We start from the raw sequence: 11,807 nt of genomic DNA, 5'->3' as shown, positions 1-11,807 counted from the left end.
GGACAGAGGAGGCGGGGTGGGAGAGGCTGGGGCGCCCTTGGAGGCGGGCAGCTGTGCAGCTGTGGCCTTGAAGCCCCGCTCACTGGCCCTTTCCTCGGCTCTCACTTTTTCCATGAACCACTGTCTCTTTTTTTGTTTTGTTTTGTTTTGTTTTTTTGAAGAGGTTTTTGCTATAGGGCGCATGTGCTCACCAGACAGAGAGAGACAGAGAAAGTGAGAAATCACCCCCCAGGGGGGATGGCCACACTACAATTCCTTCTCCATTATCCTCTCAGGATATTGGGCACGCACACACACGTACCTGGCTTGAGCTTAAGCCACCAGGTCTGGGATGCGAACCACGGTCGACTACATGGGAGTCCAGTGACATAGCCATTACGCTAACTGCTGGTCCCGAACCACTGTCTCTTAAAAGATAGGAAGTACCTCAAGGTGAATGTGGCAAGGAGGGAATATGGCAGCATCCTTGCTTTTTATTTTTTTAATTTTTTTAAGAGAGTAATTTGCTGTAGGGTGCATGTGCTCACCGGAAAGACAGAGAGAGACAGAGAGATAGAAAGCAAGAAGCCACCCCCGGGGGGATGGCCACGTCACAACCTCTTCTTCCATCCTCCTCTTGGAATCTTGGCCATGCACACATGCGCACGCGCCCGGCGTGAGTTTAAGCCACCAGGTCCAGGACTCAGACTGTTGTCAACTATGTAGGAGCCCAGTGATGTAGCCATTATGCCATCTGCTGGCCCCAAGTCCCCTCTTTTTAAATGTGCAGCAAACAGGCTTCAAGAGCTGAGTTTCTGTTTTAATTGCCAGACAGTGTGTGTACTTGCTAGGGAGAAGGCAGACTCGCCAGAGAGGGAGAGGGAGAGGGAGAACACCCTCCCCGTCCACCGCTCCATCCTGCCGGGATGCTGGGCATGCGTGCACACACACTTGCACCTGCTCCCTCTGTGTTCTTCTTGCCTCCAGAGCTGGGATTTGAACCATAGTCCACCACGTGAGAGCTGGCTCCCTTAACCTCTAAGCTATGGGGCCAGCACCAAGGTCTGATTCTTGGTGGAATATGCTGACTCCGTGATCCAGTTGCTTAATTAACCTCACTGTGCTCCGTTTCCTCGTCATACAGAGGGTTCATGTCTGCCACATCCCACGGTTGTAGGGAGCCGGGGTCACGGTCACAGCTGTTGACGGTTTGTGTGCAGCGTCATCACACACCACTTAAAGCACACATTCATGATCTCATCGGGGTCAGGCGTAGGCTGGGTTTAATCACGTCCTCCACACAGGGCTCCCGGGCTGAAACCAAAGCGTGCTAGGGGCTAGGGTGGGGGCCGGAGTCTCACTGGGAACTCGGGCCTCTCCCACACTCACCGGCAGAATCCACAGCAGCTTGGCCATGCTGCTAGCTGGTGAGATAGTCGGCGTGGGTGTCCCCGTGCGAGTGGGACCTCCCTGCTGGCTGCGTGAGCATCTCCAGCCAGGGCCCAGGAACAAGCATTTTACAAGGCACACCGCAGAGGATCCTGGCCCAGGAAAAGCTGGGTCCCCCCACCCCCAGTCTAGAAGGAAAGTGCCGTGTGGAAAGGCTTCCCAGGGGCCCCCCTGAAGGAGACCCCCAGACCCTCCCCCCTGCTCCACACACGGAGTGACAGTCCCCCTGCACACATGGAGAGCGTCAGCTCTTCAAACCCCACCCTGAGCACCGGGCAGGGCCTTCTTCCTCTGAAGATCCTTGTGTGGGTCAGGAAATCCACTCCACTCTTTTTTTATTAAAGTTTATATCTTCCATGAGAGAGAGAGAGACAGAGAGACAGGCACCCAGAAGAGCCCTTGTGCTCCAGTCCACCCCAGCCCCAGCCAGCTGGATCGTACATGTGCACAGGGAGGCCTCCGGACTCGAACCCAGAACCTTCCCTGTGGTGCAGTTGCATTACCCACCACTGCACCACCACCTGCCTCCTGCTCTTTTATGTGACTTCAGGATCTTGGCCCCATAGCACTTCATGTCCTTATTTTCTTCCACTTTTCATGGTTCTTCATTGGTCAAAACCGTGATTACTGGCTCTCAGCTTGTCACCCAGTGACCAAACCTGTCGCACTCCGTAGGCATCGCTGTCACGATGGACGAGCAGCCCCCCTCCCACTACCTGGCCGACGTGGACACCTCCGAGGAGGAGAGCCCCTGGGCTCCCAGGGCGGCCTCCCAGCATGCCAGGCGGAGAGGCCGGACTGCGTCTGGGAGTCAGGTAACCATGCTCAAAGGGGTTCCATCTAGTCTCTCCTTCGGGGGAGCCTTTGGCTTCCCCAAGTCGCGGTAGAGAAGTTCGAGCCTTAGTGCTTTCAAACTATAGGATTGCACGCGCCTCCTCGATGGAGGTAAGTCACCAAAATATTTTTTGTTGAGGTGCATCCATAAAAGTGACCGTGGTATATGGTGATAACTCGAAAGCCGATGGAGTTGCCTGGTGCACAGCAGTTCCTCCTCGGGGTCTAGAGCCAAAGGTCCCTGCACGCTTCAGTCCAGCAGCAGCACCCACAGTAGCTAGAACGTGGACGGGGCCAAATCCATCCGATGACACACAGAAGAGGCCGCGCTCATTCCAGGAAGTGTTTCAGCCCTAGCCAGGAAGGAGATGCCAGTGCGCAGGCTTCGACTCGGGAAAAGCCTGAGGGCTTGATGCTACGAGAAATAAGCCGGTCACAGGAAACTGCGTCAGCAGAGGACCTAGCCTGTCAGGGGAGGGACGGGAAGCAGGGTGGCGGTTGCCAGGGCGGGCGGTAACCAGCCGTCGCAGTGCTGAACGGGTAGAGCTCAGTTTTACAAGATAGGAAGTGACCTGGAACACACGGATGGTTGCACAGGAACATGGACGTTATTAACACCACTTAATACCTAATACCACTTGAAAATGGTTAGAATTGTCAGGTTTTATGTGTATTTTATGATTCAAAAAAAAAAATAGAGAGATTTTTGCTATAGGGCATGTGCACTCACCAGAGAGACAGAGACAGAAAGGGAGAAATCCCCCCCCAGGGGAAAGGCCACATCCCAATCCCTTCTCCATTCTCTCGGGATTTTGGACACACACGCACACCCATCCTAAGTGTCTCCAGCCACAGGGCCTGGGACTGGAACTGCAGTAGACCATGTGGGAGTCTGCACCTTAACCACTATGCCACATGCTGGTCCCATATGATTTTATTTTCAAAAATTAGTACACCTTTTATAGAATTTTTAAAAATAATTTTTAAGAGACATTTTTATTATAGGATGTGTGCATTCGCTGGAGAGACGGAGGAGGAGGGCGATAGGGTGACCATGCCCCACAGAGGCCCTTCTCATTTCCCCTCTCTGTCTCTCTCCTGTGAGGGGAGTCCACACACACTCTGGCAAATTAAAAAAAAAAAAAAAAAAAAAGCATTAAAAAAAAAAACTATTCAAAGTGTGCAACTCAGCCCCATTGCACACTCACTGTCCTGCAGGCGTTGCCTTCTCTAATTCCAAGCACGTTCGTCACCCCAGAGGAGCCTCACACCCAGTAAGCAGTTCCCGCCCGGCTTTGCCCCCCCCGTGCCCAGACCCTTCCCCAGACCCTGACCACCCCATCCTCCTCCTCACTCTGAATTCCGTACAAGGGGACTCCCCAGACAGCAGAGGACCTCCCGTGACTGGCTCTCTCTCCGAGACATAATGATTTTGAGGTCCACATTCTATTAATGGCACATTGCAAAGCTTCACTTCTCCTTAGGAAACTGTGTATTTTACATTCTGCCAAGTATTGTATCTTTTATAAGATGAGGAAATAATCCATCAGTCATTCTAAACCCTTAACAAGGCTTTCTACAGCCTTTAAGAAGATTCAACTTAGAATACACCACGCTCGTTAAATTAGTAAACCACACCCACTATAGACACTGATCTGTGAAATAACTCATTGCAAGGCTTTTTTTTTTTTTTTTTTTTTTCTTGAGAGGTTTTTGCTATAGGGCTCATGCACTCGTGACAGCAGTGAGGCCCCGACGTGACAGCATGGCTCTCGCCTCCAGCGGGCGCTCGCGGCTGAGCAGCTGTGCGGCAGCCCTGCTTCCACCACATGCGTTCTTAGGTCTAGCCCGGGGGAGAACGCAGCAGGACGAGTCAAGCAAGCAAGCTCGGGACTCACAGACAAGCATCGAGGGGCAGCAGAGGCCTAGGATTCCTGGTGAGCGGCTCCCCAGTTTCAGGAAGGCTGCCCAGGGCAGATGGCGTCTCACCTGTAGGCTGCCCCACGGCCGAGGGAGCCCAGAAAGCATTCCACTCCGGGTGGAGAGGCACCGAACCCTGATGCTCACCCGGATATTGTCAGGTTTTCTCTGCCTACCCCACATGTGTATTCATAGTTAGGACTTTGGGTGAGGACGATCAGGAAGGACTGTAAAGTGCCCATGCAGTAAAGGGACCAGCAGTTGGCGTACTGGTTATGTCGCAGGACTCCCATGTAGTCGACCGTAGTTTGAGTCCCAAATCTGGTGGCTTAGAACTCATGCTGGACGCGAGTGCGTGCGTGCCCATGATCCCAAGAGGAGAATGGAGGAGAAGGGATTGCAATGTGGATATCACCCCGGGGCGGGTGTGTGTGTGATTTCTCGCTTCCTGTCTCTCTGTCTCTCTGTGTCTTTCTGGCAAGCACATACGCCCTATAGCAAAAACCTCTCCAAAAAAAAAGAAGAAGTGCCCATGCCCAGGGAGGGCCAGAGGTAGCACAGGCTTCCCCGAGCAGAGAGGAGAAGGGCTGGAACCTTGCAGGCACCGCGTCCTCCCTCAACCCCGCTCCCAGAGCAGAGCCCCAGGGTATCCATGCTGTGCTCAGGCTGCAGACGCCGCCTCCGTGTCCCCGCAGGTGTGACCAGCGACGCGTCCAGTGGTTCGCGCTGGTCCCTGCCTATGTCCGTGTTGCATTTGCACATCGACACTCTCCGTTTTGTTGCTAGTGCAAGGTGCTCACATCGAGCTGCTTTCCTGTCACACGTGTCTGAACACCATGGTGCTCCTGACCGTGAAAACCACACAGAGGAGGCCGGCCGAGGCCTCTGCAGTCAGAGCTGGCCCAGATCCCCAGTGGCCACCTGAGGAGTAGGCCAGGGTCTCACTGAGGCCTTTGTGCTGAGGTTGCTCAGATACGCTTTTCCCCGGAAAGACCAGCCCACTCAGAGCCCAGGTGCTGCGAAGCCCAAGCTCGTTCCCCCCAGTGCCAATGCAGCCAGCACCCCACAGGAGCCCGCTCCCTCTCCGCCAGGAAGAGGGCAGGAAGAGGCTCTGCTTGGCCAGGAAGAATCAGCAATTGGCTGCCTGGGACTCTGTCTGGGGGCTAATGGGCTCTGGGTGACTCAAGCGTCCGGTGACTCAGGAACAAGGCAGTTGTGCTTTTGATGACTTCGGGTTGTCACCTGGAGTGCTCTCTGGCCCACAAGTGGCACAAGGCTCTTACAGGCAATGCCTTTTATGCCTCCTTGAGCTGCTCAGTGACAAGCACATCACCGAGTGACATGCACCATCTCCAGTCTTGTGTCACTGTGGCATTCTCTTGTAGCTGTGTCACCAGGTTGTCCCTTCTCCCAAGGCGTGCATCCTCAGCTCTTCTTCCACTTCTTGGGAATCCAGTGCTTCCATGGCGGGGGTGCCTGCGTCCCACTGGTGGGGTGTGCTGGCCTCCAGCCAGGTTCCCTGCATCTGCCGCAGATCTCTGGGCGAGTAAGCACACACAAGCGTGGGCACTGCTGACCACCTACAGAGTGTGGTCCTGCCAGCCTCGGCCAAGCTAACATCGCAGGGCGGCCAGGAGAGGCCCCACGCTCAGGCCTCTGTTCTGGCTGAGCACGGCCACACCCGTAGCACCTGAGCACCCTCTTTTCAGCATCCTAACTTTGCAGCTGTCCCCCACAGGGGGCCAGGGCTCTGGAGAAACAGCTCTGGGTGCAGGTCAGGCTGGGTGCGGAGGGCCAAGCAGGGAACAGCGCATGGAGGCCTCAGTTGGACGTGATGGCTACCCCTGCCTGGGGCTCTGATCCTAGCAGGCAGAGGACTGAGGTCCTGTCCAGGTGCCAAGTGGCAGGTGCCCAGGAGGGCCAACAGGCCGCCGTTAGCCACTGGGGGCTTTCCTGGCACACTCTGCTGAGTGGATCTGCAGGGCCAGGCCACTCTCTGCATGACGTCAGGTATCCCTAATCCCCCGGGTCCCTGCATCCTGCCTGGCAGGCCCAGGCTTATTTTCTGGTGTGGTTCTGTCTTTCTCAATCCCGTTTACTCAGGAACATTTCATCGCGTGAACCCAGTCGAAGTCCCAGGCGGGACACCACAGCGGCTCTGCCCGTGCTGTGTCCTCTGAGAGTCGCTGACTGCGTGTCGGCAGGGACCTCAGAGCGCAGGAACGGGGCTCTCCACTGAGTCTGGTCCGTCTAATCGCCCCGTGTTCGCTGTGGGAGCCCCGAAGCTAGGCCTATCGATCTGCTGTAATAGGCTTCATCCGAAGAGAAAATTAAATGATCGGGAACATGGTCCTCCGCTGGCGGGCCGAGGGATCGATGCCGCCCGCCACACGGGCAGCATCACTTCCTGGAGAAGCCTGCCCTCCTCCTGTCCCCTGGGGGTGACTCGGTCCCAGACAAAGGGACACGGAGGAGATGCAGAAACCCTGCTGCCATCCGGGGCCTGGGGCTCTATGTGAACTGTCTGTTTTGGGAGCCAGCGGGACGCTGTGGGGGTGCAGGGTGAGCGGGGCATGAATGAACAGAGGCGTGAGCTCTCCTCCGTGGCCACATTAAGTCAGTGGGAGTCACAGATGCCGGAGAGGCATCCCCCCTCGGGGAGGTGAGACCCAGCAGCCCAGCAGGTAGCGCACAGGGCAGAGGCGGGGGAGGCAGAGACGAACAGAGCAAGGTTTGGTGTGGACAGGACTGCAGGCCCTCCCTGGGAGCTGAGTTCCCCTGGTGACAGGGGGCGCCCGGGCCACTGCCTGGCTGTCTGCGACAGGGAGGGCCGGGCACAGGGGATGGCCCACCTCAGGTCTGGTTGCTGCACGGGTGGTCGGGAGTGTTTTGTGAACGGCTCTGTTCTTTGGGTCTAGATCTCTGAGATTAGAGATCCGTCCTGGGACCCAGAATGAAGCCACACTCATGAGTAAAGTATGACAAGAGAAGTTTCTAATAAGAACAGACGATTTTAGTAGGAAAACGCACCCGTGTGAGGAAGGCGTTTGGGCAGACAGCTGCCAGAGGGCCAGGGCCCTGGGGTGGGGTGGGAGTCCTTTTGCTGTGGGGCTCGTCTGGAGTGTCCAGGAGGGAGGTCTGTAGCCCATCCCTTTCTTGTTCTGGAGGCCTTTGCCGCGTCCTACTGTCCCTCACGTCAGGGGACGTGACGGCCTAGCTGGGGCAGCCACCCACATGCCCGCGGAGGACCGTGCAGGTATGCGCGTGAGCATGGGGGCCACTTTCCCATCCCATGATCACCACAGCGAGAGCGGGAAGTGGGACATTCACCAAGCACCCCGAGGACACCCGTGTGCATGTGCAGAGTGGCGGGAGGGACAAGAAAGCTTTGAAGAAAGCTCAAGTAACAAAAAAGTGAGATAAGCTTCCGTCCCCTGGTGTCAGGAGGGAGGAGAGCCGGCAGCCGGGAGAGCTGTAACTGACGAGGTAGCAGTCTTCCTGCCATGTTCTCAGACCTCCGCATATCACTGTCCAACTACCTAGACCGGGCCCAGGTGGGGGCCGATGGAGCTAGACAGACCAGGCGAGCAGGACCGGTGGGAGGGCCGGGACAGAGGAAGAGCTGGGACATTTGGGGGCAGGTTCAGGCTGTACGAGCCTCCAAGGCCATTGTCCAGGCTCTGCCTTTCTCACTGGGAGAGGCGTGGAGGTTCAAGCCAGGCAGAGCCAGCTGGTGGCCAGGAAGGCCGCAGTGCCACAGCGGGGACAGGCTGCAGAGAAGGCAGGGCGGACACGGGAGGCCAGCAGGTAGGCTGTTGGGACGGGCCAGGCAGCGAGCAGAGGGTGAGGGAGGCAAGCAGGCTGCGGGTGCCAGTGGAAGGCGGAGCTAGCAGAATGGATAGCGGTTCCAGACGGAAGGAGGCGTCAGGAAGACGCCGAGGTTCCTGCCTGAGCAAACTTCCAGGGCTGGAGCTGCCCTCACGGAGAGGGGGTGTTTCAGATCTCATCACTCGCTGCGGGTCATTGGGAGGATTCACCTGCTTGGTGTTTCTGTCACACACCTCCTGGGGCGGACGCATAAGTCCCTTCACCAAAGGCTCGTGTCTGCCCAAACTCACGCCTACCCAGAGGGCACCCAGGGGAATTGGGTTCAGACCTGCACGCCACGTGGCTGTTCTCGTTCGTGTGCTCTGGCCCGTCATGGCAGAGAGCTGATGAGGCCATCGTTGGGCAGACTGCAGAGAGAGCAGGTGGTGGGCTGGACCCCCGTCCGCGGCCTGCTCTGCCCATAAGAGACAAATGACTCTCATGTAGTCGACCGCAGTTCAAGTCCCAGACCCAGTGGCTTAAACTCATGCTGGGTACTTGTGCGTGCGTGCCCAAGATCCCGAGAGGAGAACGGAGGAGAAGGGATTGCAACGTGGCCATCCCCCCTGGGGGGTGATTTCTTGTTTTCTGTCTCTCTGTCTCTCTGTCTCTCTGTCTCTCTCTGCCTTTCTGGTGAGTGCACGTGCTCTACAGCAAAAATAAACCTCTACCAAAAAAGAGAGAGAGAGAGACAAACGAGTCCAGTCCCTTCCCCAGGGTACTAGCCGGAAGAGGTGAGAAGCACCTACCCCCTGGGTGCCCGCTGTCCCCTCCTCTGCGGCTCATGACTCTCCAGCTCCTCCTGGGGTACCACCCCATGACCAACAGCAGGGCATTGAGACCGAGTTCAGGCAGCAGGAGCGCCCATGCCGGACTCAGGGGCTGGCCTGAGATGCGCACTCAGATCAGCTCTGCGCCGCCTACTAGCCAAGGCAGGAAGTCAACACCCTGGGTTACAGAAATCTCATCTACGATGAGGAAACAACTTGCCTGGGGTGACCATCTTCCCTGGCTCTAAATTCAAGACCCACTGCGCCACACACACACTGCCCTGGGCACCTCGGGCGGCTCACTGCTGGTGTCTCGGTGAGTCTCTGTTGAAAGCCGACTTGGCAATGTGCTTGGTGCTTGTAAGGCCTCGCCCCGTGCCTGGTGCTCGTGGGCACACAGCCAGGGGGAGGCAGGACTTTTAGGAATGCCCTTGTCCTTACCCGAGTCCGGGATGTACCCCAGAGCCAGAAGGGGGCGTGGCATTTGCAGGTGGAGCTGAGCCCACAGTCGCACAGTCACGGTGCATTTCAGCCGTTGGGGGAGAGCGCACACACCTCGGTCTCCGGCACCCCGTTAGCCTCAGCTAGCAAGGTCAGGGCAGCCCAGGGCTGTGGTCTCGGGTTAGCACTTAGTCCGAAGCTGGGGCCAAATGAAATGGGAGCCCAGCTGGGGAGGCAGAGAGAACTAGAAAATTCCCAGCTGCAACTGGAGTTACAGTACACTCACCGGGAATTATGACCGAGAACGTAGCATTGGAAACTGCTTCTGAGCCGCAGAGATGCTAGTCTGGTCTCACAGACCTGCCTAGGAGAACTTGATGTCTTTCAAAAGCAGCAGGTCTCCTCTGCAGCCTGGGAAGGAAGGAACTTCCGGCATATCCCATGGCACCATGAACTCTGAGACAGTGGGCTGAGTGAAAAAGCCGGCTACGAAAGGACGCTTATTCCACTCACAGAGGACCTGGAGTGGGCCGATCACAGACGGACAGAGTGCCAGGGCCCGGGGAGTGCGGTGGGGAGCTGGTGGCGGCGGGCGAGGGTTAGTTTCGGTCTGGGCAGCTGGAAAGAGCTCGTGAATGGAGGAGGTGGCGGCACACAGTGGCATGCACGTCCAGGCAGCCCCGGCTTCCGAGGGCTCCACCTCGCCCCGCCAGACACCGAGAGCTCTTAGGACTGTGCGACGGGACTGGGTCTGACCCGGTGCTTCTCACGCCCGCGCTGTCACAAAGTCAGCACAGCACGAGTTGAACGTTAGAGTTCGGGACCGCTGCTGTGGTGTGCACATTAAGTGCGTTTCGAATCACAGCATTTTAGACTCACGGCGAGTTTATCCAGGCGTGAGTACCATCAGCGAGGGGCGTCTGCAGCAGTACCACTGCACACTAAAAACCGTTACGGTGGTCAATACCGTATGTGTGTTATACCACGAAAAAAAAGACACTAAGGAAGGAAAAGACAAAACCATTTTCTTAAGGTGGCACTTGGACAGCTCTGGGCTCTGGTCAGCACCACCCGGGAGTCCTCAGCCACGGATCCTGGTCCCGTAGGTTTGGGATGGGCCCTGCAGGGGTGCTCTGGACGGGCTCACACAGAGTGGGGTTGGGGGCCACACCTCTGGGGGAAGCCCGGGGTGTGCTCAGCCAGGCCACCCTCGGAGCCCACCCCTACAGATGGCAAATGCGTGAACCCACTCACTTGTCCTGTCAGGGGTCAGTGGCCGGAGCACACGCAGAGGCTGATGACGAAGAGGAGACCCTAAAGAGGAAGCTGCAGGAGCTGACCAGCAACGTCAGTGACCAGGGGTCCTCGCTCGAGGACGAGGAAGGCAAAGACGAAGAGGCAGAGGCAGACAGCGGGTACTCTGTCGGGGCCCTCCCCCGGACAGGTCCAAAGGTAGGCCACACTCAGTGCCCTAGGGACCTCCAGAGGCCAGGACAGGCAGCCAGCCTACTGGGGCAGTGAGGGTCGTGGCAGCAGCCCAGTGCCCAGCCCGGCCGACTAGGGCAGCAAGGGCCATGGCAGCAGCCCAGTACCCAGCCCGCCCGACAGCTCCATGAGCTCAGAGGGGAAGGAGGCGTAGGGATGAGTGCCCACCCAGGGAGACCCCGGGCCCCTTCCTGCCGGGGTCAGTGTGGGTCCTTCTCGTTCCTAGGTGTGCACAGTTGCAGGCCAAATGCACACACAGGAAAGGAGCCCTCAGAGCCCAGGGGACCCTGCCCAGCCCCGCAGGACCACAGACGAGGAGCTGTCGGAGCTGGAGGACAGAGGGGCTGCCACAGCCTCTGAAGTTCAGCAGACGGAGAGCGAGGTAACCTGTGTCCAGGGAGTTCTTTCCTGCAGACACAGAGGCCGTGAGTGGCCGCAGAAGGCTGGCGGTCTGACAGGCCGCCAACACCCAGCACCACCTGTGTGTGGGCACAGCCCGAGCCTGGGTCCTGAGAACCCTCACCACCCTGAGCCCTGCTGCCCTCTTTCCCACTGGGCTTGGTGAGAGAGGTACAAGAGAAGGTGCTCGAGACGCCTGCTGCCTGTCCCCTCTGGGCCTGTGAGCAGACTCGGGATTTAGGACAAGCCGGGGCTCAGGACTGGACTCGGGCCGAGGGGCATCCCGTGGGTCTGAGCTGTGGCCGTGGGGCCTGAGCTGGGGGAGGACCCAGTCAGGAGTGCGCCATGGCCGAAGGACAGAGCTCAGGCGTTCGGTCAGCCACCAAGGCCAGCCAGGGCCCTGCCCTCTCCTCCCGCTGCAGACCTGAAGAGAAGACAGGGCCTGTTCCCCCCCACCCCCGACCCGCTGCCTGTTCTCCTTCCTCACCAGCTAGCACCTGTCACTCATCCCCCTGGGCCGGTCACACAGGAAGGGCAGGCTCAGGACTCCCCATGGCTCGCTCCTCCGTTGTGCTCTGCAAATAACCCTACAGCACCTAGCCCGCAGCCGGCGTCATGCGGGACGTCAGTTACAGCGAGTTGCGCTGGACGCCGGATAAAGTG

At 57.9% G+C, this 11,807-nt stretch overlaps 1 protein-coding gene across 3 annotated transcripts in view; it reads left to right on the top strand.

Moving 5' to 3' along the window:
* MLPH (melanophilin) overlaps nt 1–11,807 on the top strand; it is a 52,683-nt gene that overhangs the window by 31,542 nt on the left and 9,334 nt on the right. For all 3 annotated transcript variants that reach the window (XR_335062.3, XM_006151965.3, XM_027773228.1), the window contains 3 exons: nt 2,104–2,243; nt 10,527–10,712; nt 10,972–11,127. Coding sequence is in view for 2 of the 3 variants with exons in the window: in XM_006151965.3 (XP_006152027.1) it covers nt 2,104–2,243; nt 10,527–10,712; nt 10,972–11,127 (482 nt within the window). In the remaining variant the exon portion in view is untranslated. The remainder of the gene's footprint in view (nt 1–2,103; nt 2,244–10,526; nt 10,713–10,971; nt 11,128–11,807) is intronic.

This window comes from Tupaia chinensis, unplaced genomic scaffold, assembly GCF_000334495.1.
Source record: "Tupaia chinensis unplaced genomic scaffold, TupChi_1.0 Scaffold000332_1, whole genome shotgun sequence".
In the NCBI taxonomy this organism is placed as follows: domain Eukaryota; kingdom Metazoa; phylum Chordata; class Mammalia; order Scandentia; family Tupaiidae; genus Tupaia; species Tupaia belangeri.
The sequence above is the reverse complement of the archived record's forward strand: the minus strand, read 5'-3'. Positions and strand labels throughout refer to the sequence as shown.